Raw genomic sequence first — 24,089 nt, forward strand, 5'->3', positions numbered from 1 at the left:
ATATTAACACTGAAGAAAAAATCCCCGATTTTAAGTATATATTTTTGAGAAAGACAAAAATACCATCGATTTCTTCAGTTAAATATTGATCAATGGCAGGCAAAAACGATAAACATAATAATAAACTGGGTTAAAAATGCAACTTCATTTTTTTCTATTTTTTGGATGCTGGGGAAGAAAAAATTGCAGATTCATGGATACTTTAGAAAGACAAAAATTCTCATTTGCCATTATTTATATTGTCTTTCAAAAAATTAAACTTCAAGAAAAAAATCAAAATTTTGAAAGGGTATTTTGAGGAAGACAAAAAATCCCCAAAATTTTAAAGATATTTGCCAATTGATGCAACCAAATACACAAACACACATTTAAAATTTTTTATTTTTTTTTAAAATTAAAAACCAATAAAAGATTCCTGATTTTAAAAGGTTATTTTGAGAATGACAAAAATACCTTTGCGTTGCAAGTTACTTGTTAATCGATGCGACCAAAAATTGCAGAAACAACCCATTTAACATTATTTATGTCATATTTTAAAAAATACTTCAAGAAAAAAGTATGGAATTTAAAAGGGTATTTTTAAGAAAGACGAAAATACCCTTGATTTTGCAAGTCAGTTGTTAATCGATGCGACCAAAAATTGCGGAACAACCCATTTAACATTATTTATGTTATCTTTTAAAAAATTTTACTTCAAGAAAAAATAATGGAATTTAAAAGGGCATTTTTAAGAAAGACAAAAATACCCATGATTTCGCAAGTTACTTGTCAATCGATGCGACCAAAACTCGCATAAAATACCCATTTAACATATTTTATTTTGTCTTTCAAAAAAATTAAACTTCAAGAAAACACCCGAAATTTAAAAGGGTATTTTTTGAGAAAGATGAAAATACCCGAAATTCTCTCAAGAAAAAATCTGAAATTTAAAAGGGTATTTTTGGTAAAGACGAAAATACCCCTGAGCTCTCAAGTTTTTTGTTAATTGATGCAACCGAAGACAGATACCCATTTTATATACTTTTTTTTTGTATTTGGAAAAATTAAACTGCAAGAAAAAAATCCTGATTTTAAAAGGATGTCTTGATTTCTCAAGTTATTTGTTAATTGGTGCGGCCAAAGATTGCAGAAAATACCCATGTAAGGTTTTTTACTGCCCTTTAAAAAAAATTAAACTTTGAGGAAAAAATTCAGGAGTTTAAAAGGGTACTTTGAGACAGACGAAAATACCCTTGAGTTCTCATGTTATACGTAAACGAAGAACAGAAGAAAATATAATAGAAAGAGAAGAGAAGAGAAGAGAAGAGAAGAGAAGATCGGCTGGGAAGAATGCCACCGACGAGCAGCGGAGGAGGGCGAAGATGCGAAATGCGAAAAGACGCGGTCTTTGGGCAGTGGGTGATCTTCTCTCCTGCGCGCGGACGACGTCCTTCTGATTTCAAATCTTCTTCTTCTTCTTACTCGACGACTACCCATCTCAATTCCTGCCCTTTCTGCATTGGAAGAGAGCGAGACTGCGCCCCAGAGATTTTTAGGGTTCCAAACGGCGCGCCAGAGTGGAAATTACGCGTTATTCAGAATCTGTACCCGGCTCTGCACCGCGATGAAGAACCTCCAGGGTTGAATCCCCAAGAGAAATCCATCATTGTCGGGTATGGGTTTCATGATGTGATCATAGAGACGCCTTATCATGATGTTCATCTTTCTGATCTTTCTGCTACCGAGGCTGCTGAAGTTCTGATGGCTTACAAGGAGAGATTCCTGCAGCTCTCTGCTCTGGGTGATGTTGAATATGTCCAGGTGAATTCAAAGATGTAGAAATTTATTGTAACCGAGAGGGTATCACGATGGTATCCATTCTGAATTTGGAAGAAAATGCAATTTTATTTAACTGTTTCTTAGAAGAGGGAAGAAAAAAATACCAATTCCATGGGTGATTTGATAGAGCATTATTTTAAAAATCTATAAATTTGTTAAAACTGAGTGGTTTTGATGTTACGAAGGTATTCCTTCAGACTTTGAGAAAAAAATGCAACTTCATTCTACCGTTTTTTTTCTAATACGGAAGAAAAAATTGCCGATTCTATGGGTGATTTTGGGGGACACAATAATAATACTCCGTTAACCTTTTTTTCAACCCTTGTTACAAAAATGCAACTTCTAGAAAAAAAAATCAGATTTTATGTGTATTTTGTGAAATACTGAAAATTTTGAATCTGAGTGATTTTGATGTTGCGAAGGTATTCATTCTGATTTTGGGCAAAAACGCAATTTCATGCTTTTTTGTAAGAGGGAAGAAAAATGTACCAATTGTATGGGTGATTTGGGGCGCAAAATAATACTCCGTTAGCCTCTTTTAAAAATCTTATTAAAAAAGATGCAACTTCAAAAAAAAAGACAGAATTTATGGGTATTTTGTGAAATACTGATTTTTTTTTGAATCTGAGTGATTTTGATGTTATGAAGGTATTCATTATGACTTTGGGGGAAAATTCAGCTTCATTTTACCGTTTTTTAGCAGCGGGAAGAAAAAATTGACAATTCTATGGGTGATTTGATTGAGTATGGTTTCAAAGATCAATAAATTTATTGACACTGATTGATTTTTTTGATGTTATGAAGGTATTTAAGAATCACGGGGCTTCTGCTGGAGCTTCGATGAGCCATTCTCACAGTCAGATAATTGGAATGCCTGTGATTCCTCCAACTGTATCATCAAGACTGAGGAGTATGAAGGAGAATTATCTTCAGACAGGGAGATGTGGGCTATGCGAGGCATGGTCTCAGGATATTCTCATTCATCAGTCTGTTTATTTCTCTTCGATAGTTCCAATGGCTGCTTCATATCCATTTGAAGTTTGGATTGTTCCTCGACATCATCTGTCTCACTTTCATGAGATTGAAAGAGAAGAGGTATTCACTAACTGATATGTGTTTTTGTAATTTATGTTTTTTATTTATGTCTTGTATGAGCCAACTGAATTTGTGGGGAGTTATGATTTTTCTTAGATGGGTCTCTCTATTTTCTTCTGAGATTTACTTTTTATCAGACCATTTTACTGTGGTATTCTGAGATACGCATCATCTGTCTCACTTTCATGTGTTTTTTTATATGATTTTGTGTATCACCCGATTGAATTTGTGGGCCTGTTATGATTTTCCTCTGTTGGGTCCCTCTATTTTCTTCTAAGTTATAATTTTTATGAGTCCACTTTACTGTGGTATTCTGAGATATATATACACCATCTGTCTCACTTTCATGTGTTTCTTTATTCATGTTTTGGTATTCGATTTGTGTACTAGCCGATTAAATCTGTGGGCCTGTTATGATTTTTCTCAGTTGGGTCTCTCTATTTTCTTCTGAGATATATATATATATATATATATATTTTATCAGATCATTTAACAGTGGTTTTCTAGGATAAGCATCATCTACCTCACTTTCATGTGTTTTTTTATCCATGTCTTTTCATATGTTTTTGTACTTGTTTTGTGTATCAGCCAATTGTATTTGTGGGCCTGTTATGATTTTTCTCAGTTTCGTCTCTCTATTTTCTTCGGAGATATATATATTTTATCAGATCATTTTACAGTGGTTTTCTAGGATAAGCATCATCTACCTCACTTTCATGCGTTTTTTTATCCATGTCTTTTCATATGTTTTTGTACTTGTTTTGTGTATCAGCCGATTGTATTTGTGGGCCTGTTATGATTTTTCTCAGTTTCGTGTCTCTATTTTCTTCTGAGATATATATATTTTATCAGATCATTTTACAGTGGTTTTCTAGGATAAGCATCATCTACCTCACTTTCATGCGTTTTTTTATCCATGTCTTTTAATATGTCTTTGTACTTGTTTTGTGTATCAGCCGATTGAATTTGTGGGCCTGTTATAATTTTTCTCAGTTTCGTCTCTCTATTTTCTTCTGAGATATATATATTTTATCAGATCATTTTACAGTGGTTTTCTAGGATAAGCATCATCTACCTCACTTTCATGTGTTTTTTTATCCATGTCTTTTAATATGTCTTTGTACTTGTTTTGTGTATCAGCCGATTGAATTTGTGGGCCTGTTATGATTTTTCTCAGTTTCGTCTCTCTATTTTCTTCTGAGATATATATATTTTATCCGATCATTTTACAGTGGTTTTCTAGGATAAGCATCATCTACCTCACTTTCATGTGTTTTTTTATCCATGTCTTTTAATATGTTTTTGTACTTGTTTTCTGTATCAGCCGATTGAATTTGTGGGCCTGTTATGATTTTTCTCAGTTTCGTCTCTCTATTTTCTTCTGAGATATATATATTTTATCAGATCATTTTACAGTGGTTTTCTAGGATAAGCATCATCTACCTCACTTTCATGTGTTTTTTTATCCATGTCTTTTAATATGTTTTTGTACTTGTTTTGTGTATCAGCCGATTGAATTTGTGGGCCTGTTATGATTTTTCTCAGTTTCGTCTCTCTATTTTCTTCTGAGATATATATATTTTATCCGATCATTTTACAGTGGTTTTCTAGGATAAGCATCATCTACCTCACTTTCATGTGTTTTTTTATCCATGTCTTTTAATATGTTTTTGTACTTGTTTTGTGTATCAGCCGATTGAATTTGTGGGCCTGTTATGATTTTTCTCAGTTTCGTCTCTCTATTTTCTTCTGAGATATATATATTTTATCACATCATTTTACAGTGGTTTTCTAGGATAAGCATCATCTACCTCACTTTCATGCGTTTTTTTATCCATGTCTTTTCATATGTTTTTGTACTTGTTTTGTGTATCAGCCGATTGTATTTGTGGGCCTGTTATGATTTTTCTCAGTTTCGTCTCTCTATTTTCTTCTGAGATATATATATTTTATCGGATCATTTTACAGTGGTTTTCTAGGATAAGCATCATCTACCTCACTTTCATGTGTTTCTTTATCCATGTCTTTTAATATGTTTTTGTACTTGTTTTGTGTATCAGCCGATTGAATTTGTGGGCCTGTTATGATTTTTCTCAGTTTCGTCTCTCTATTTTCTTCGGAGATATATATATTTTATCAGATCATTTTACAGTGGTTTTCTAGGATAAGCATCATCTACCTCACTTTCATGCGTTTTTTTATCCATGTCTTTTAATATGTTTTTGTACTTGTTTTGTGTATCAGCCGATTGTATTTGTGGGCCTGTTATGATTTTTCTCAGTTTCGTCTCTCTATTTTCTTCTGAGATATATATATTTTATCAGATCATTTTACAGTGGTTTTCTAGGATAAGCATCATCTACCTCACTTTCATGCATTTTTTTATCCATGTCTTTTCATATGTTTTTGTACTTGTTTTGTGTATCAGCCGATTGTATTTGTGGGCCTGTTATGATTTTTCTCAGTTTCGTCTCTCTATTTTCTTCGGAGATATATATATTTTATCAGATCATTTTACAGTGGTTTTCTAGGATAAGCATCATCTACCTCACTTTCATGTGTTTCTTTATCCATGTCTTTTAATATGTTTTTGTACTTGTTTTGTGTATCAGCCGATTGAATTTGTGGGCCTGTTATGATTTTTCTCAGTTTCGTCTCTCTATTTTCTTCGGAGATATATATATTTTATCAGATCATTTTACAGTGGTTTTCTAGGATAAGCATCATCTACCTCACTTTCATGCGTTTTTTTATCCATGTCTTTTAATATGTTTTTGTACTTGTTTTGTGTATCAGCCGATTGTATTTGTGGGCCTGTTATGATTTTTCTCAGTTTCGTCTCTCTATTTTCTTCGGAGATATATATATTTTATCAGATCATTTTACAGTGGTTTTCTAGGATAAGCATCATCTACCTCACTTTCATGCGTTTTTTTATCCATGTCTTTTCATATGTTTTTGTACTTGTTTTGTGTATCAGCCGATTGTATTTGTGGGCCTGTTATGATTTTTCTCAGTTTCGTCTCTCTATTTTCTTCGGAGATATATATATTTTATCAGATCATTTTACAGTGGTTTTCTAGGATAAGCATCATCTACCTCACTTTCATGCGTTTTTTTATGCATGTCTTTTAATATGTCTTTGTACTTGTTTTGTGTATCAGCCGATTGAATTTGTGGGCCTGTTATGATTTTTCTCAGTTTCGTCTCTCTATTTTCTTCTGAGATATATATATTTTATCAGATCATTTTACAGTGGTTTTCTAGGATAAGCATCATCTACCTCACTTTCATGTGTTTCTTTATCCATGTCTTTTAATATGTCTTTGTACTTGTTTTGTGTATCAGCCGATTGAATTTGTGGGCCTGTTATGATTTTTCTCAGTTTCGTCTCTCTATTTTCTTCTGAGATATATATATTTTATCCGATCATTTTACAGTGGTTTTCTAGGATAAGCATCATCTACCTCACTTTCATGTGTTTTTTTATCCATGTCTTTTAATATGTTTTTGTACTTGTTTTCTGTATCAGCCGATTGAATTTGTGGGCCTGTTATGATTTTTCTCAGTTTCGTCTCTCTATTTTCTTCTGAGATATATATATTTTATCACATCATTTTACAGTGGTTTTCTAGGATAAGCATCATCTACCTCACTTTCATGTGTTTTTTTATCCATGTCTTTTAATATGTTTTTGTACTTGTTTTGTGTATCAGCCGATTGAATTTGTGGGCCTGTTATGATTTTCTCAGTTTCGTCTCTTTATTTTCTTTGGAGATATATATATATATATATATATATATATATATATATTTTATCAGATCATTTTACAGTGGTTTTCTAGGATAAGCATCATCTACCTCACTTTCATGTGTTTCTTTATCCATGTCTTTTAATATGTTTTTGTACTTGTTTTGTGTATCAGCCGATTGAATTTGTGGGCCTGTTATGATTTTTCTCAGTTTCGTCTCTCTATTTTCTTCGGAGATATATATATTTTATCAGATCATTTTACAGTGGTTTTCTAGGATAAGCATCATCTACCTCACTTTCATGCGTTTTTTTATCCATGTCTTTTCATATGTTTTTGTACTTGTTTTCTGTATCAGCCGATTGAATTTGTGGGCCTGTTATGATTTTTCTCAGTTTCGTCTCTCTATTTTCTTCTGAGATATATATATTTTATCAGATCATTTTACAGTGGTTTTCTAGGATAAGCATCATCTACCTCACTTTCATGTGTTTCTTTATCCATGTCTTTTAATATGTTTTTGTACTTGTTTTGTGTATCAGCCGATTGAATTTGTGGGCCTGTTATGATTTTTCTCAGTTTCGTCTCTCTATTTTCTTCGGAGATATATATATTTTATCAGATCATTTTACAGTGGTTTTCTAGGATAAGCATCATCTACCTCACTTTCATGCGTTTTTTTATCCATGTCTTTTCATATGTTTTTGTACTTGTTTTCTGTATCAGCCGATTGAATTTGTGGGCCTGTTATGATTTTTCTCAGTTTCGTCTCTCTATTTTCTTCTGAGATATATATATTTTATCAGATCATTTTACAGTGGTTTTCTAGGATAAGCATCATCTACCTCACTTTCATGTGTTTCTTTATCCATGTCTTTTAATATGTTTTTGTACTTGTTTTGTGTATCAGCCGATTGAATTTGTGGGCCTGTTATGATTTTTCTCAGTTTCGTCTCTCTATTTTCTTCGGAGATATATATATTTTATCAGATCATTTTACAGTGGTTTTCTAGGATAAGCATCATCTACCTCACTTTCATGCGTTTTTTTATCCATGTCTTTTCATATGTTTTTGTACTTGTTTTGTGTATCAGCCGATTGTATTTGTGGGCCTGTTATGATTTTTCTCAGTTTCGTCTCTCTATTTTCTTCGGAGATATATATATTTTATCAGATCATTTTACAGTGGTTTTCTAGGATAAGCATCATCTACCTCACTTTCATGCGTTTTTTTATCCATGTCTTTTAATATGTCTTTGTACTTGTTTTGTGTATCAGCCGATTGAATTTGTGGGCCTGTTATGATTTTTCTCAGTTTCGTCTCTCTATTTTCTTCGGAGATATATATATTTTATCACATCATTTTACAGTGGTTTTCTAGGATAAGCATCATCTACCTCACTTTCATGTGTTTCTTTATCCATGTCTTTTAATATGTTTTTGTACTTGTTTTGTGTATCAGCCGATTGAATTTGTGGGCCTGTTATGATTTTTCTCAGTTTCGTCTCTCTATTTTCTTCTGAGATATATATATTTTATCAGATCATTTTACAGTGGTTTTCTAGGATAAGCATCATCTACCTCACTTTCATGTGTTTTTTTATCCATGTCTTTTCATATGTTTTTGTACTTGTTTTGTGTATCAGCCGATTGAATTTGTGGGCCTGTTATGATTTTTCTCTGTTGGATCTCTCTATTTGTTCTGAGATATACATTTTATCTCACCATTTGACTGGTATGCTGAAATATACATCGTCGGTCTCACTTTCATCTGTTTTTTTATTCATATTTTTGTATTTGATTTGTGCATCAGCCAACTGAATTTGTGGGCCTGTTATGATTTTTGTCAGTCAGATCTGTCTATTTTCTTCTGAGACCTACATTTGATCAGGCCATTTCACCGTGGTATTATCTTGCTTTCTTTATCTTTTATTTTATTTTTTTAATAAAATTTTGCAGGCTGTTGATTTTGGTGGAGCCCTGACAGGGATGCTGAGGAGAATATCAAAGCAACTAAACGACCCTCCTTTCAATTTCATGATTCACACGTCGCCATTTGGCTTGAGCTCTGCTTCCTTTCCTTTTGCCCACTGGTTTTTACAGATCATCCCTCGGCTATCTGGAGTAGGTGGGTTTGAGCTTGGCAGCGGTTGCTATATAAACCCTGTTTTTCCAGAGGATGCTGCCAAGCTCTTGAGAGAGGTCAATCTTGATTCAGTCGAGCCTTCATCTATTTTCTCTTTATAGAGCTGCTTCTTGGAAAGGTGCTAGAACCTTTCATCAATTAAATAAACTATGATTATCTTCAGTGTATCTAGTAAGTTCCATTCAATATCCACACTTAGATGGGTGTAGAGGTGAACTGGCTGTAAGACACGCCGCCGAGAACTCGGAGAGAGGGAGAGCTCTGGAAAGATCATCGGCGGAGAGACGTAGACGTGGGGAAGAACATCACAGGGGAGAAGGAGCTACGAGAGACGAACACTATTTCTTCTTAGCTGCCATCCTAAAAGGGAGGGCTGCCCTATTTAAAAAGAAATACTCGCTGAGTGGAAATTATGGAAAAACGAAACTTCCCTAGATATGATGGGGATCATATCAGAAATTTGCCAGCACACTCCACTAAAAAAATAAATGATGATTATTTAGCAGTCATTTTCATCTTTCAACATATCTAGTAAAATCTGTTCAATGATGTACCACGAGTGATTGTGCTAGGTAGTGAGCTCTATAAATGGGAATCTCACAAATTTAGATAAATAATATTTTCCTTTAAAATATAAACATGAATTCCAAAGTATAAATAATACTATCCAACATACAACTTATGTAATTTTTTTCGTTCTTCAGGCCCCACGTCCATGATCATAATTCATATACTCAATACGATATGATTTCCAGTAGTCCTGGTTCAAAATCAGTTAAGCTGAGGGTTAACTGACGCCTTTAAAAGCTCAAAATGAATGTACATTGTCATAGGAAAACAATATTGATGAGAATTGCACACATATAGATGGCGATATGCCTAATAATAATAAATAAACCCTGTTTATTTACACATTTTGTAAAACCAAAATGTGCGGTTAAAGATATCTCTCTCTACATTCATTAAATAGTTACATGCACAAGTTAATTCCCAATCCATCTCTCTCTCCATCTACTATACATTCAATAGAGACTGTAACACGGTTGCCTACATAGCGTATAATTGAAGTTTTCCCTATCTCTCTCTCTACATCTACTTACTATAAAGTGTATAGCTGTAAGTAGACGATTCAATCCATCGTTCATACCATGGATTAAATAGTAAGTAGATGATCATTGCCTACATAGAGTGTATAGTTGAAGCTCTAAACATTCAAATTCACCCACCAAAACTTTTTTTACCGTCTATCGGAAAATAAAATCACAAAAACAAGCAGCAAAAGGAAACGATGCCAGCCGCCTAAAAGCGAGCCAAAAAAAAAAAAAGATCATGTGGAAAAGGCGACGAACCTCAAAAACTCTCAGTTGGTGGATGCGAGGTCGGCGCGGAGTAGCTTGGCGGCGGAGACCATGGCGGCGAGGGCGGGGAGGACCTCAGCGTACTTGCGGGTCTTGAGGCCGCAGTCGGGGTTCACCCAGAGGATGTTGTTGTCCAGCACCGCCAGCATCTTCTTCACCCGGTCGGCGATCTCCTCCGCCGAGGGGATCCTGGGGGAGTGGATGTCGTATACTCCCGGGCCGATACCGGCTCCATACTTGACTCCCTCGCGGAACACCGACAGAAGCTTCTCGTCTGACCGCGAGTTCTCGATGGTGATCACATCCGCGTCCATGTCGATGATCGAGTGGATGATGTCATTGAAGTTGGAGTAGCACATGTGTGTGTGGATCTGCATGGATCGCCATCAGGATAATGAGAATTGGAATCAGAGGACAGATTCATATCACAATCAGAGTCAGAAAAAAAAGAAAATCCAAAGAATAACCAGGTCCAGCACACAGGATCAATTGAATCATTTAATCTGATTGACATCTAGATCAATTAAGATGCAATCTGATCCGGTTCGAACTGATTGAAGAAGCCTACTAGTAAGTAGTAATCTTATTCTCTTAAATTTTAAGATTTTCTTGCGTGCTATTAATGATAACAATATAAGAAGAAGATGGATGATGACCTGAGTGGTGTCCTTGACACTGCAGTTGGTGATGCGGAATGAGTGGACAGCCCAGTCGAGGTAGAAAGCTTGCTCGGACTTGCGGAGAGGGAGACCCTCACGGAGCGCAGCTTCATCGATTTGAATCACCTAAAAAATAGCAGAAGAAGAGATCGGATGAAAAAAAGGGAAGATAGAGAAAGAAGAGAGAGGGGGTGAGGAGTAGCGCGTACGGTGATCCCGTTGGCCTCGAGGTCCTCCACCTCCTTCTGGATCGCAAGCGCAATCTGGTAGCACGTCTCGAACCTATGCAGAAAAAGGGCGTTAGAAATTAATTACAAATTGTATGTGGGATTAAAAAAGCTGGGGTTTTACAGTCACCTGGGCTGGTCGTTGCGAACAAAGGACCAGTTGAGGATGGTGACAGGGCCGGTAAGCATGCCCTTCATGGGCCGCTGGGTCATGCTCTGGGCCATGGTGGACCAGAAGACAGTCATGGGCTTGGGCCGGCTCACGTCTCCGTAAATGATCGGCGGCTTCACGCATCGCGACCCGTACGACTGCACCCACCCGTTAGCCGAGAATGCGAAACCAGACAGCTGCTCCCCAAAGTATTCCACCATATCGTTCCTCTGCAAGTTACACCCCACAGTTAACCACCTTTCCTGTTTGTCTTTCCTTGTATCTATCACTTTTATGTCTAACTCTATCTCTCCATCCACCAAACTTTCTATCTACCCATCTGTTAAATCCATCCATCAATCCATCGCATCAGTCAGCGTAGAGGGAATGATTACCTCAGGCTCGCCATGGACGAGGACGTCGATGTCGAGATCTTCCTGCAGCTTCACGACCTTGCTGATCTCCTCCTTGATGGCCGCAACATACTCTTCCTCGGAGATCCTGCCAGAATTTTACCTCCATGGGTAAGTAAAAAAAGAAATTAAATGTAGCGAGAGTATTTTCAGGAATGGCCTTGTTTTATACTTTTTTGCCTTGACCTCCCGGCGAACCCGCCTCAGCTCGATGGTCTGCGGGAACGACCCGATCGTGGTCGTGGGCAAGATCGGCAGGTTCAGCTTCTTCTGCTGAGCCTCCAATCGGGCACTGACATTAGTCGCCCTGCGGTGGTCTGATCCTCTCAGGGCAGCCGCCTGCTTGAAAGTTCACCATTAGCATGATAAACTTGGCGCACTTAATGTGCAAACACTTACAGCTTTCTGAACTGCGTCATTGGTCACTCTCGGGGAAGTCCTCCTTGAAGCTTGGGCGGCAGCGTTGGCAGAAAAGTATGCCTGTTTTTTATCACATGGAGAAGGGCTTAATTTTCTCAAAGTTGAACTATATATTGTTTTTTGGAAGATAAATTAATTATAATCCACTGAGTGAGAGTACTTGCCTCATTCTTTTGACCTACCAAGGCCTTGGCCAGGGCATCAACTTCCACAATCTTCTGTGCCGCAAAGGCCAACCACGACTTGATCTCGTCGTCTAGCTTGGTTTCGTTGATCAAGTCAACGGCCGTGTGCAGGAGCGAGCAGGAGGTGGAGACAACGAGCTTGTCTGCCATTCATTTAAGCAAGCCCCACAAGAATCAGAACTGGCCACCATTGAAGAAGAATATGGGAAAATGGGACCTACCTTTGCCGACAAGGGACTCAAGAGTCTCGAGAACAGTGAGTGAGGCAGCAAGATCATTAGCCCAGATGTTTCTGCCATCAACGACACCAGCAAAGAGAAATTTTCCGGCGGGAAACTCGCTCTTGATCAGCTCCAAGGTCTTAGCCCCTCGGACAAGGTCAAACCCAAAGCCGGAGACGCCACTTAAGCTCGTCAGAGTCCTGCCAAAAAACAGTCACCGATTATTGAGAAGCATAAGAACTATTTAGCTAAGCACACTTGCGCCGATTCGATAAGTTAATCATGGGCAGACTTCACATGTATAATTTGATACTTTTCTTCTATTAGGGAAGGAGTCAGTAGAGGTAAGATGAATAAGAATAGTCCCTCCCACGAAACTAAAAATTATGAAAATAGGATGAGAGTTTGACTGGAGAAAGGAGAGGGAGGATGACTCACTTGTATGCATCGGCGGGAATATCAGCAAAATATGTCTCAACCACCACATTCAAGCCAGAGAAAGAAGAAGCCAACTCCCCGTAGGCCTGAGTAAAGGCTTCCAGCTTCTGGGCTTCAAGATCCAGGACCAGCGTTGGCTCATCAAGCTGGATCCATGATGCACCTGCTTCCTTAAGCTCGGCAATCACTTCCCTGAATTTTCCAAACAAATCATTTTTCTTAATATCTGATTTAAAAACTAGGTTCCAAGGAAATTCCTATGGGAAACATGACTTGTCAAGGAAAGAAAGGGTCTCACTTGTAGACAGAGAGAACACTTGGGAGCAAAGAGAGCGGGGAAAAGGATTTCTCGACACCCTTTGCCGGCTTTGAAAGCAGCAGGTAGGTCACAGGCCCAACGAGGACCGGAACAGTGTCCACACCCAGCTGCATCATGGAAAATAGGATGACTAAAATAAGACAAACGAAGAAAGGCAGGGCCATGAAATTTTTTCTAAAAATTACTACTATTTCCTTTTAAAGTGATAAGAGTACACACCGCTTTGGCCTCTTTGTATTCAGACACAGCCTTGTGGGAACCGTAAGAGAACTTGGTGTTTGGTCGAAGTTCAGGGACGATGAAATGGCTGCAGAAACAGGAAAGTAAATGCTTCATTAATAAAAGAATTTAAGAAAAATGAAACCAGAGAAAATAAAAATTACGTCTCCACTTACTAATTGGTGTCGAACCACTTGGTCATCTCCATGGCTGGAAGAGTGGCGTTTCCCCGAGCCATAGAGAAGTAGATGTCGTGACCGATCTCTCCGCCGGTGTAACCATATCTGTCGGGAACGGCGCCGAGCATCGCCGTGGTGTCCAGCACCTGATCGTAGTAGGAGAAGGTGTTGCTGGGGATGTACTTGATACCGGCACCGGACATCTGCTTCCAGATCGAAGCTCTCAGATCAGCAGCAACTTTCTGCAGGTCCTCGGCGGTGCTCTTCCCATCCCAGAAAGACTCCAGAGCAAACTTCAGCTCTCTCTTGGGCCCCATACGTGGGTATCCGACGACATGGGAAGCCATGTTTCTAGTAATCATTAAATCTCTGATTAGGCACTTTTTCTAATCATTAACATACAAGAAACGGCCCAAGATACTTAGAATCATAGGCTGACTGTATTAAATATCGTCAAAAGCGAGCTATCTGGAAATTTTGAAAGTTTTTTTCTGAAATAAATCAATAAAAATCCTCAGAACTGATGAGAGGCCATGAGTGAATTCCTTTCTGAGTGTAGGAAAATAAATCCCAAAATATTGAGTTACAAGGATCGGTGCAGATGTAGAGCGTTATTATCACATGAGCACAGATCGATTCAAAAGACGTTAACGCAAGAAAAAAATGGCGCGGATCAATCCTCACAAAACGGCGTTATATCGCCGCTGCACAGGCTATCTTGCATCCTCAAACAGAATGCAGCAAAATATCAAACAGGTTAAAGACTCGCATCCGTTCAAACTCCCTTTGCACGGATCACATATCAGATCTGAAAGTTCACTCCTCAGAGAGAGTAAACTTCCAGATCTGATCACTGATCCGAGCAAACGGAGCAGGAACCGGTGCGAGTCTTCATTCTATTTGATCTGAAAGTTCACTCTTCAGCCAATATGAAATTCGAACCACAAAACAATCGAATATCGAAGCGCTTTGGAAAGAAAAGCCGGTGCAATCACATAAAAATGCCGGAGAACAAAACCGCTTCCAAAATAAGATAAAATCAAAATGCAACCAAAGATAAAGAAGTGATCATCCACAGACCTGACAGCAAACGAAAAACAAGAACGTCTACGCAGGCAAGGTCCAATCCGCACAACAAACATCAACAACGAATGAGCAAATCTAAGAAATCAACAACCGAGGCCGAACAAGAGAGGTTAAGGTAAGAGAGAGAGAGAGAGCTAGAGCTAGAGAGAGAAAGACGAGATCAGAAGTTACCTTAGCGGAGGAGCGTTGAAGCAGCACCTCACTGATCTTCTTGGCGGCAGTCTGCGAACGGGAAAGGGCACAGAAATTGTTGATAGGGGTTCGCGCGCTTTTATAGGCACCACGTAGAGAGAGAAACGGATCGACATAGAGAGAGAAAGAGTGAGGAAGAAGAAGAGGCGGAGAGAGAGAGAAGAGAGAGAATGGAAAGAAGAGAGAGAAGAGAGTAGTTGAGCTGGACAGGAGAATATTGCCACGGAATCCTCAAATAGTTTAATTAATTTCGAGATTATTCTTTAAATATTGTCATTAGGTGTCGTTGCAGAGTAACTAATCGTTTGATAATGACTTAATTAATTGTCTGATTAAGGGTTGTGGAGCCCACCCGTGGTTGGTGACTACGAGGCGATAGGTGGATAGCCTCACGTGACTTTCTGTTCCGCGCGTGAGTCCACGTCATCTCGCAGTGGTATTTCTCTGTTTCGCCCCTGTTTTTGTTAGCGAGAGCAAGTGTGCCTTCATTTTGAAATATTATCTGTGTTACCTGAGTTGATCCACGCTTTCCCGGTTTAGAAGATTTGAGATTTCTCGAGGAGACGACGAACAGTCTCGTCAAATTGGAAAGATTCCGTCCTTGAAGGTTTTTGATTTCCGCGAATCGCAATCAGGTATGTGGTTTATGCGTGCAGCCGCACTTGTAGACCCTATTTTCCGTTCGAATTTGTATTATTTTCGTCGTTGTTTGTAGGGGAGGTAATTGTCGAACAGTTTCAAAACGCGCAAGAGATTGTAGAACTTTTCATGTTGAGCGCGTAATTTGGCCTTGAACCGAGATAATTTTTGTGATTTCTGTTGTCGTAATTGCGCAATCATGTTTGTGATTGAAGCGTGCTACGGCAGCTTTTAGATCCTATATTTCCTTTTCGAATGTATTATATTCTCGAAATCGAAAATTCTCAAAATGCGCCAGAGACTGAAGTAAGATATTTCATTTTGAGCGCGAAATATAAGTGTCGTCCGCACCTTCTGGATCATGTTTTCCTGCACAATCGTAGATTGTCGGCGTTGCCTTCGGCAACAATTGTCCGTTTTTCCAGATTTCAACCAAGATTAATTTTCTGCACTTATGAGTGATAAACATAACTTGCAATTGGTGCAACGTAGTCAAATATTGTTTCTTTCAAGATTTGCTGCCGTATAATAGAATTGCTAATACATCGTCTCCTCTACATCTAGATCTTAAACAAATAAGCAACAGATCTAGCATTCTAAGTTTCCTTCTTAACGCGGAAAACTAACCATGATTTGGAAAAATTTCATGGCCATGTATTTTCAATTCAATTGATTGTCTGTCAGACTCCACCATTATTTGTGCTCTAACCACAGAAAATTAGAAAATTTCTTACACTTCTAATGAAATAGTACAATGTTCGATGCCAGTCATCTAACGAAACCAAATCTTAAGTTCCTATCTGACAGATCCCTCTAGAAAAAACAAAAGTCAACTTTTTTTTGAATGAAGAACAAAAGTCAAAACTTCTGATCACACAAAGAAAAATCAAACTTCAACATTACTATGATTTTGTTTCTTCTGATTTGGTGTCTGTAATCGATTATTGACTGGAAAACTGGAAATTCAGGTCTCTTCTGATGGGAGGACTCCTCTGCAAACAGGGCTTCCACAGAAGCAAGGCCGCCCGGTCTGCTGCCCCTCCGCCTCGCCGTAGCTAAACCTTAGCTCCTCCCCGGCGGCGATATCTCTGCAGGCAAAGAAGCAGACCCGGGGAAGCATCAGGCCGGTGCAGCGCACCAGAATTGCAGCCAAATTCCCACCGCCGCAGTCGTGGTTGATGAACCGGGCCACGTTTCCTGTAACCGTGGCATCCACATTCACTCTCAAGCATGCCCGGCCCGATGGTAGATGCTCCCGCAGAACCAGCAGTGCCGGTGCCACGGCCTGCTCATCGTATCTCTTCTGCCGTTGCCGAGCTTCCGTCGTTGTCAGGTACTCCCCTGTTTTAATTCAACAATTGGGTACTCACCATCATCAAGATATGGATGAAGGTTTGGATAGAGAAAGATATAATTATAGATAGTAAATGATGGAATGATTGAGGTAATGGATGGAAAAGAAGAGTAAAATGTGGATCAAAGACTCCGGAGACCCCAATGCTTTCTCGCAAGTCTGTATCCTTATATTCAGTTAGAGTCCTTATGAAATAGCCGATTCTTGAAATCGTAGGGTTATAAATACCCCCTTGTAAGGTCATTAGAAAGACTTTTGATGAATGATTACCCAGTGGTTTCTTGGCAGGAGTAGCTGTATCCGGCTTTCATGAGAGCAAGAAGTCCCGATTCGGAGGTTCTTGAGAGTTTGTTCTCCTACCACTCTTTCTTCTTCACTCGTACCTCATCCATCTCTCCTATTCTCCTCTCTATCCCTCGCTCCGTTTCTTGATTTTGTTAGATCTCCATGGGGATCGTAACATATTCCTCCAGGATCATACATTTTTTCATGCAAACAAGATAAGAGATTGAAAGAATTTGGACTGTGGAGAATGTATTATCTTGTTGGTGAGCCACTTGGTAGAGCGTCGATTGCAACTCATTTAGCAGAAACATTATGATCAAAATTAAAAATGCAATAAAATATGCCTTAGTGCCAGTTTTCTTGGTTAATGTGAAATCAGATCATGCAGTTTTGTTGAAAGAAATGCAAGGAAATTATGAGAAAAAGTCTTGAATCTGCAACCTACTTGTGTTTGAGGGGGGAATTTTGTCATCATCCCCAGACAGCTGACAATTTCACTATCACCTGGCCTAATCTGAGAGAGGATTATAAAGGAGCCATGATGATTTACTCGAGTGATCAACATCTATAGATGATGAAAGACGATCACGGTTTCATCATCATCAGCACCATCCTGGCGAGTCACGGGATGAAGGTTGAAAAGTCCAATGACAATGTCGACGGCAGCGTCACTGGAACACTTCCAGTGTGCTTATGTCATTGTCAACAGTGGTCAATAATGGTACCTAGATCGTCATTTTCTAACCTTGACTTAGCTAAAATTAGGCTGATGATGGCAAACACTTGACCCCAATTAGCACTTGCTCGTCATCCAAAACTCGTCAACATCATCGGTGAACGCAGACACATTACCAGCATACTCGCAGACGAAGGCGCCATCTTGGATGGGCTCCGAGGCGAATAAGCCCCATCCCTTGCGCGGGGTCCACCCAATCTCCAGCACCACTGAGACACCACCTTGGCTCCGCCGCTGAGGGCAGCTCGGGCCGCAATCACACCCTGGCCCGCACTCCGTGATCAAATCCCCTCTGCCCAGCAACCCACATGGGCAATCAACATCATCGCCATCACCATCATCACTATCACCATCATCGCCACCACCATCATCATCGTCATCACCATCATCACCATCACCATCAACATTACCATGACCATCACCATCAACACCATCAACACCATCGACATCACCATCAATATCAACATCAACATTACCATCGACACCAGCACCTTCACCATCACCATCAATGCCATCAACATCACCATCATGACCATGACTATAGTTAGCACCACCACCATCGTCATCATAACCATCATCATCATCATAGACATTGTCATTGTCATCATCATCATCATGTTTGGGGGCACAGGAGAGGCAGCGGCAACCGGGGCCGGCGTGGGGGAGGGCGGAGAAGGGGGACGGCGGCGCCGCCGGGGGGAGGTCCGGCCAAGGGCGGGAGAAGGGAAGGGGGGCGGCGGCGGCGCCGATGAGAGAGAAAGGGGAGTAGAGAAAGGAGGCGTACGGAGGTGAGAGAAAGTGGCGGCCGCGGAAAGGGATAGGGCGGCGCTCCAGGCCACGTGTCGCGTCGGCGGCTCTGGCGGCGGTCACGGCGGCGCATAGGCAGCGGAGGTGGCGACACGTGGCGGAGACGGCGGCGATGTCCGCCGCCGGCATCCATGGTAACACCGCCTCCCATGCTTCCCGTTCCATCCGTCTCTCCTCTTTACTAACTTTCTCTGTTTCTCTCTCTAAATATTTCTCCGATCTTTCTCTCTAACTAAAACTATATATACATTTATTTAAATTTATTTTCTTAAATATAGTGCTCTGTTTCTCTTCAGTGAGGAGTGAATGATTTGTTTTTTAATTTAAAACTGCTAGTGCAAAATGTCTTTCTTTCTCTCTCAAAATATTTCTCCGTTCTCACTCTCTAACTAAAACTATTTATACATTTATTTTAAAAAAAAATTTCTGAAATATAGTGCTCTATTCTCTTCAGTAATGAGTGAAATATTTGTTTTTTAATTTAAAACTGCTAGTGCAAAATCTCTCTCTTTCTCTGGCTAAACATTTCTCCGTCCTGTCTCTTGAGCGCTATAACTAGAACTATTTTTTGATTTTAAATTATTTTCTTAGGTATAGTGCTCTACTTCTCTTGATTAAGGAGTGAATGATTCGTTTTTTAAGTTAAAACTGCTAGTGCAAAATGTCTCTCTTTCTCTCACTATTTCTCCACCCTGTCTCTAACAAAAACTATATTTTGATTTGAAATTATTTTCTTAGGTATAGCGCTCTACTTATCTTGAATAATGAGTGAATGATTTGTGCTTTATGTTAAAATTGCCAGCGCAAAATGTCTCTCTTTCTTAAATTTAATAAAATTATACTGCCATTTCCCTCTATTAAATTGCATGGTCCGTAGGTGATATTCTTTGCTGCTGAGTATCTCTCTCTAAAAAAATCAAGCAAGTCTCTCTTTAATTTTTATCATTAAACTCAGTGCTCTATTTCTCTTGACTAATGAGTGAAAGATTTGTGCTTTACCTTAAAATTGTTAGTGCAAAATGTCTCTCTTCCTTAAATTTAATTAAATTCTACTGCCATTTCCCTCTTTTAAATTGCATGGTCTGTAGGTATTATTCTTTGCTGCCGAATATCTCTCTCCAAAAATTCAAGCAAGTATTTCACACTGACAGCGGCGCAAGTGTATATATTTTGAACACATTGTACCTGTCCTTGACAAGTAGTGGTTTGTCAGCAGAAATTTGCGTCACACATCGCACAAAGCCACATGAGTATCTTTATTCACGTTACAGATGTTAGTAATCTTATAAAGCCACACAAGAATCGAGGGGAGAGAGAGATATGAGAGAGATGTGAAATGTGAAATGAGCCCAGAAATGAGAGATGGATGAACAATGAGAGAAAGAAAGGAGAAAATAGAGGGAGAGAGGGATGAACAACGATAGAATGAAAGGGGACACTACTAAATTGAGAGAGAAAGGGATGAACAACAAGAGAAAGAAAGGAGAAATAAGAGTAAGAGAGACGAGAAATGAGAGAGAGATGGAGCAAACAGAGAGAGAGAGATGAACAATGAGAGAGAGAGATGAGCAATGAGGGAGAGAGAGGGATAAACAACAAGAAAAGAAAGGGGAAATAATAGAGAAAGAGAAGATAAATGAGATGGAGAGATGAGCAACAACTCGCAGGTCACTGGTCAGTGGAGAAAAATTTTGATTGTTTTCAATTCTTTAGAAAAAATTGAAGATATCCACAGAACTGCACCACACACTGCGTAGGCCTTAGTACTCAGCAACTGTGACCAGAAAATAGTGATGCAACTACTATAGTGATCAAATAAATATCATCTATATCTTATCTCCATCTCCTCATCTTTTTATCTCCATCACAATCTCTATCAAGTGGAAGAAACTGCATTAGATGAAAAAATTGCAATTCGTATAAGCATCAAGAAATAACCGAAATATCTGTTCTCTCAGTTTGTATAAGCATCAAATGGGAATGACTAATGTAAGTGGAGACAGGGAAAAGGATTACAAAATGTAATTTGTATAAGGATCGAGAAATAATCAAAATATCAGATATCCCAATGCGCTTATTTACATGCCTCTTCTTCTAAACCCCCTGTCCATAAGAGTTCTCCAGAACAGGGATTGCAGGGCCATAAATCCGGCGGCATCGATCGGTGAACGAGCCAACGAGCATGGATACCACCTCCTTGAAGAACATAGAGGCGACCTGCAATGGAAATAGTGATTAAAAATGTGAAAATAATCTTAAATAATTATGAATTGGATTGAACGCATTAGGGGGGACTAACCCGGCGATATAATGGGGACTGGAACTTGAAATCAACCAAGAAGTAGAGATTGCAGGTTCCGGGGGCCGAGCCAGGATTGAACTCCCAAACATTAATCAAGTACTCGAAGAGACTACTCTCGGAAACGGCACTCTGAGAAATAACAAGGATTGTGATCCATCCCGGTGGGATAGTCGCATGAAACTTAAAAAGCATTTTAGGGTTTTTCGTCGTTTTTATACAACACATTTCGCAGTTCTAATTGGATCATTGGATGAAAATTTATAACCTTTTGAAGGTATTGAATTTTCAACTAAATTGTACCACCACAGAAAAGGAATTTCAAGCAGCTGATTTTAGATCTTAACCATATAGACTGAGATGGAGAATATTTTATTTCAGGAATTTCACTATTAAAGATTGTCATAATGCAGTGCCTGACCAAGCGTGCAGACTGAGAACTTCTGAGGGAGACCCTCTACTACTGCATGATTGATCCTCTTCAATTTTGAATTTTGATCATGGGATGAAAATTTATACCTTCAGGCGGCTTTAAATTTTTAGCTAAATAATGTCACAACAGAAAATTTTGATCTAGACTCATAAAGGCAAGTATTGTGCATTCCGATCATTGTGGCCCATACTATAGATATAGATAGAATACATTGTTTAAGAAATTTCAAAATACAGAAAGAATAGTCAAAATGTAACCGTTGACACTGTCATCATCATCTAACCATAGTTTGGAGTCGACGATGAAAATGACTAATGGATAATGACACTATCATCAGTATCATCATCCAGTTCTAAGATTCATTATTATCATCGTCCTCATCTTACAAGTGTTCATGACGAAATCATCATTGCTGTGGTCACTAATCCAAGCCACCCATGTATGAAGATGACAAATCACATAATTTAAGGATGACTATGACTAATTCGTCAATGTCAGCCGACTGTAGTTGGACGCTACTGTTTCAATTAACGTTTATGCTTTGAAAAATTCCTCAAAAGTTGGTTTTTTCGGCTTCAAAGCTTACCATGAAACTTAAGTCAATAATGCAAAGAAAAAATGCGAGAGTGCATTTATTACCTTGATATACTTGGGTTTTCTCACTTCTACGTGGGAGACATAGCTTTCAACAAGAAACTTGAATCCGATCTCGAGCTCGGCATCAAAAGAACCATCGCTGTTGCGCCGAACAACTTTCGAGCGTTGACACCACGGGAGGAAATCTTCGTACATGTCCACTGCTTCCACAACTGCAAAGAGCTGCTCAGGGGAGTACCTGGGCATCACCGAAAAAGAGTTTGCATGTTCATGATCCTCAGAAACTAGGAGATTTTGATAGAAACAAAGAAACAGCACAAGATTATCATGTTTTAGCCAAAACTCCAGCAATGAACTGATTTTTAGCCTAGACATACACAAAGATTATGAGCTGGATTATAAGCAAAACATTACACAAATTGGAGTAAGAGTAAACATTCGCGTCATCAATCAACAAAGATAGGCAAATTATTCGATCATACTTGGTTCAACGTTCAATGCAAAGAATCTCCACGTTAAAGAACAGACTATGAGAAATTCTTGTTTTGGTGACAGTGTTTTCAGAATTTTCATCAAACAAAAGAACAAAGATTTAATCCAGAATTCGTTTATAGGACAATTTGATGGCAAAAGGAGAGAGTAAGATCATTAGTTTTGGCAAAAAATCTCATACAAATTCATTCACATGCTTTAATCCATATAAGAGAGTATCGGCTTCATAAAAGAACCAAGAATACGTTCGTCTCTACAGATGTTCTCTGTATCAATGTCAGGATTTTTGGTCGGACATAAAAAAATATGAGGCAAAACACTAGACAAAAGGAAAACCAGATTATGAATAACTTCCGGGTCACCAATCAACCAATTTTGGCAAATTACTCGATCATATTTTGTTCAACACAAAAAATATCCACGTTTCTCTCAAACTAAAAATCTAGAGATAGGAGAGAGGAAGATCGCGAACTAATTACCCGATCAAACGCCTTTCCTCGTATGTTTTGGCAAGAACATTGCCCTCCTCGCCATCGCCGCAGCCGAGAAAACGCCTGATCTGACCAGAACTGGATAAATATCTCGGAAATTGATCAAATTCCGCGGGAACAACGACTCGATCCTCGATTGCGGGGATCAACCCACGGGCCGATCGGCTTAAAGATCTATTCCATCTTCCAGCACCACAACTCGCCAACGTTTCCAACGCAGGCTGTCGCGATGATAATACCCTCCCGGCGGCCTTCGAGGCCGACAGAATCGTCCGCATGATAAAAAACCGTCACCTTTCCTCGTGCCCCAAATTCCACTTCGAACCCAGATCAAAATATCGAAGGAGATCGAGATTGGGAGACGATAGGTTGAGAAATCCAAGGCGGATGGCGTTTCTGGTGCGCTTTTCTGTGAGAAAGATGATCAAAATCGACGGTTTGGTGAACTGGGAGATGAAATTTGATAGCGAAAAACAACAAAACTAGAAGATATACCAGATAATGGCGGGTCGAGTTCAAATCCCCGGATTGACGCCTGCAACGAGGAGAGTAGTTTCCAAGAGAGAGAAGCAGGTCGACGATAATGAGATTGATTGGAAGGAATGAGCCATATAAATAAGAGGGACGAGAGAGAGATTCGGAAGGTAGTTTATTCTTCAATTTTTGTTAAAAATGTATTAATTTTTAATTATATTTCCATTTTCAACTTTTTGGGTGACTTTGATAAATCATCAAGAATGAAGCATGGGTGTAGGAAATTCATGGTTGCATCCTTGTTAACCCTCGGAATTTATGAATTTATTTTCAAGACATTGAAGTTGATTATGTCATAAAAAACATGGAAGTGAAAGTATATGAATGATGCAAAATTTATATCATGACTTCAAATTAGTCATGGAGCATTGGTTTGCTGTATCAAAATTTAATGTTTGTTTCATGTTGACGACTAATATACTTTGGTGGCAGCAGAAATGTGTAAAGTTTTCATTTATGTGAATTGAATGTATTTGTTGATTCTCTGCCCACATTTTCAAATTTATCCTTTTTGGAACGTGCATTTTTGGATTATGTTCTCCTTT

At 38.9% G+C, this 24,089-nt stretch overlaps 4 protein-coding genes and 1 long non-coding RNA gene across 7 annotated transcripts; 2 read left to right on the forward strand and 3 right to left on the reverse strand.

The window, feature by feature from the left end:
• The first annotated feature begins 1,268 nt into the window (after positions 1-1,268).
• LOC144711635 (putative galactose-1-phosphate uridyltransferase) lies at positions 1,269-8,977 on the forward strand. Its single transcript, XM_078585627.1, has 3 exons — positions 1,269-1,800; positions 2,623-2,913; positions 8,624-8,977. Exons 1-3 carry the CDS (start codon positions 1,330-1,332, stop codon positions 8,909-8,911), a joined length of 1,050 nt encoding a protein of 349 aa, XP_078441753.1. The 5' UTR covers positions 1,269-1,329; the 3' UTR covers positions 8,912-8,977.
• A 437-nt stretch (positions 8,978-9,414) lies between these two features.
• On the reverse strand, positions 9,415-15,015 carry LOC144711633 (5-methyltetrahydropteroyltriglutamate--homocysteine methyltransferase 1-like). 2 transcript variants are annotated; one of them, XM_078585624.1, is made up of 15 exons: positions 14,857-15,015; positions 13,597-13,950; positions 13,421-13,508; positions 13,181-13,308; positions 12,883-13,074; positions 12,445-12,644; positions 12,203-12,366; positions 12,018-12,098; positions 11,791-11,957; positions 11,601-11,706; positions 11,185-11,435; positions 11,037-11,109; positions 10,825-10,953; positions 10,160-10,539; positions 9,415-9,570 (listed from the first exon to the last, which is right to left on the reverse strand). In XM_078585624.1, the coding sequence occupies exons 1-14, from the start codon at positions 14,991-14,993 to the stop codon at positions 10,171-10,173; spliced, it is 2,439 nt and encodes an 812-aa protein (XP_078441750.1). In that variant the 5' UTR covers positions 14,994-15,015; the 3' UTR covers positions 9,415-9,570; positions 10,160-10,170. The 2 variants fall into 2 exon arrangements, with proteins under 2 accessions (XP_078441750.1, XP_078441749.1); XM_078585623.1 differs by lacking the exon at positions 9,415-9,570 and having other exon boundaries at positions 10,004-10,539.
• Positions 15,016-15,344: 329 nt separating this feature from the next.
• On the forward strand, positions 15,345-17,403 carry LOC144711637 (uncharacterized). The gene is made up of 3 exons (XR_013583627.1): positions 15,345-15,512; positions 16,485-16,849; positions 17,159-17,403. It is a non-coding gene; the product is annotated as an uncharacterized LOC144711637 (long non-coding RNA).
• LOC144711634 (uncharacterized) lies at positions 16,388-18,976 on the reverse strand. The gene is made up of 2 exons (XM_078585625.1): positions 18,008-18,976; positions 16,388-16,857 (listed from the first exon to the last, which is right to left on the reverse strand). Exons 1-2 carry the CDS (start codon positions 18,861-18,863, stop codon positions 16,481-16,483), a joined length of 1,233 nt encoding a protein of 410 aa, XP_078441751.1. The 5' UTR covers positions 18,864-18,976; the 3' UTR covers positions 16,388-16,480.
• Positions 18,977-20,632: 1,656 nt separating this feature from the next.
• Positions 20,633-23,621, reverse strand: LOC144711636 (Polyketide cyclase / dehydrase and lipid transport protein). Of its 2 annotated transcripts, XM_078585628.1 has the most exons (5): positions 23,506-23,621; positions 22,999-23,419; positions 22,070-22,265; positions 20,998-21,129; positions 20,633-20,915 (listed from the first exon to the last, which is right to left on the reverse strand). In XM_078585628.1, exons 2-5 carry the CDS (start codon positions 23,286-23,288, stop codon positions 20,793-20,795), a joined length of 741 nt encoding a protein of 246 aa, XP_078441754.1. In that variant the 5' UTR covers positions 23,289-23,419; positions 23,506-23,621; the 3' UTR covers positions 20,633-20,792. The 2 variants fall into 2 exon arrangements, with proteins under 2 accessions (XP_078441754.1, XP_078441755.1); XM_078585629.1 differs by lacking the exon at positions 20,998-21,129.
• Between the last annotated feature and the right edge of the window lie 468 nt (positions 23,622-24,089).

Source organism: Wolffia australiana, chromosome 14 (genome assembly GCF_029677425.1).
Source record: "Wolffia australiana isolate 7733 chromosome 14, ASM2967742v1".
NCBI classification, from domain to species: domain Eukaryota; kingdom Viridiplantae; phylum Streptophyta; class Magnoliopsida; order Alismatales; family Araceae; genus Wolffia; species Wolffia australiana.

Coding starts and splice junctions, on each gene's coding strand:
- LOC144711635 (XM_078585627.1), top strand. CDS start 1,330: ATGCCACCGACGAGCAGCGGAGGAGGGCGAAGATGCGAAATGCGAAAA. Junction 1,801..2,622: donor GTGATGTTGAATATGTCCAG/GTGAATTCAAAG, acceptor GATGTTATGAAG/GTATTTAAGAATCACGGGGC. Junction 2,914..8,623: donor ATGAGATTGAAAGAGAAGAG/GTATTCACTAAC, acceptor AAAATTTTGCAG/GCTGTTGATTTTGGTGGAGC.
- LOC144711633 (XM_078585624.1), bottom strand. CDS start 14,993: ATGTCGATCCGTTTCTCTCTCTACGTGGTGCCTATAAAAGCGCGCGAA. Junction 13,309..13,420: donor AATACAAAGAGGCCAAAGCG/GTGTGTACTCTT, acceptor TCCATGATGCAG/CTGGGTGTGGACACTGTTCC. Junction 11,958..12,017: donor ATGACGCAGTTCAGAAAGCT/GTAAGTGTTTGC, acceptor ACTTTCAAGCAG/GCGGCTGCCCTGAGAGGATC.
- LOC144711634 (XM_078585625.1), bottom strand. CDS start 18,863: ATGGAACGGGAAGCATGGGAGGCGGTGTTACCATGGATGCCGGCGGCG. Junction 16,858..18,007: donor CTTCGTCTGCGAGTATGCTG/GTAATGTGTCTG, acceptor GAATTAAAACAG/GGGAGTACCTGACAACGACG.
- LOC144711636 (XM_078585628.1), bottom strand. CDS start 23,288: ATGCGGACGATTCTGTCGGCCTCGAAGGCCGCCGGGAGGGTATTATCA. Junction 22,266..22,998: donor GAGGAAAGGCGTTTGATCGG/GTAATTAGTTCG, acceptor GGTGATGCCCAG/GTACTCCCCTGAGCAGCTCT. Junction 20,916..20,997: donor AGTCCCCATTATATCGCCGG/GTTAGTCCCCCC, acceptor TTTCCATTGCAG/GTCGCCTCTATGTTCTTCAA.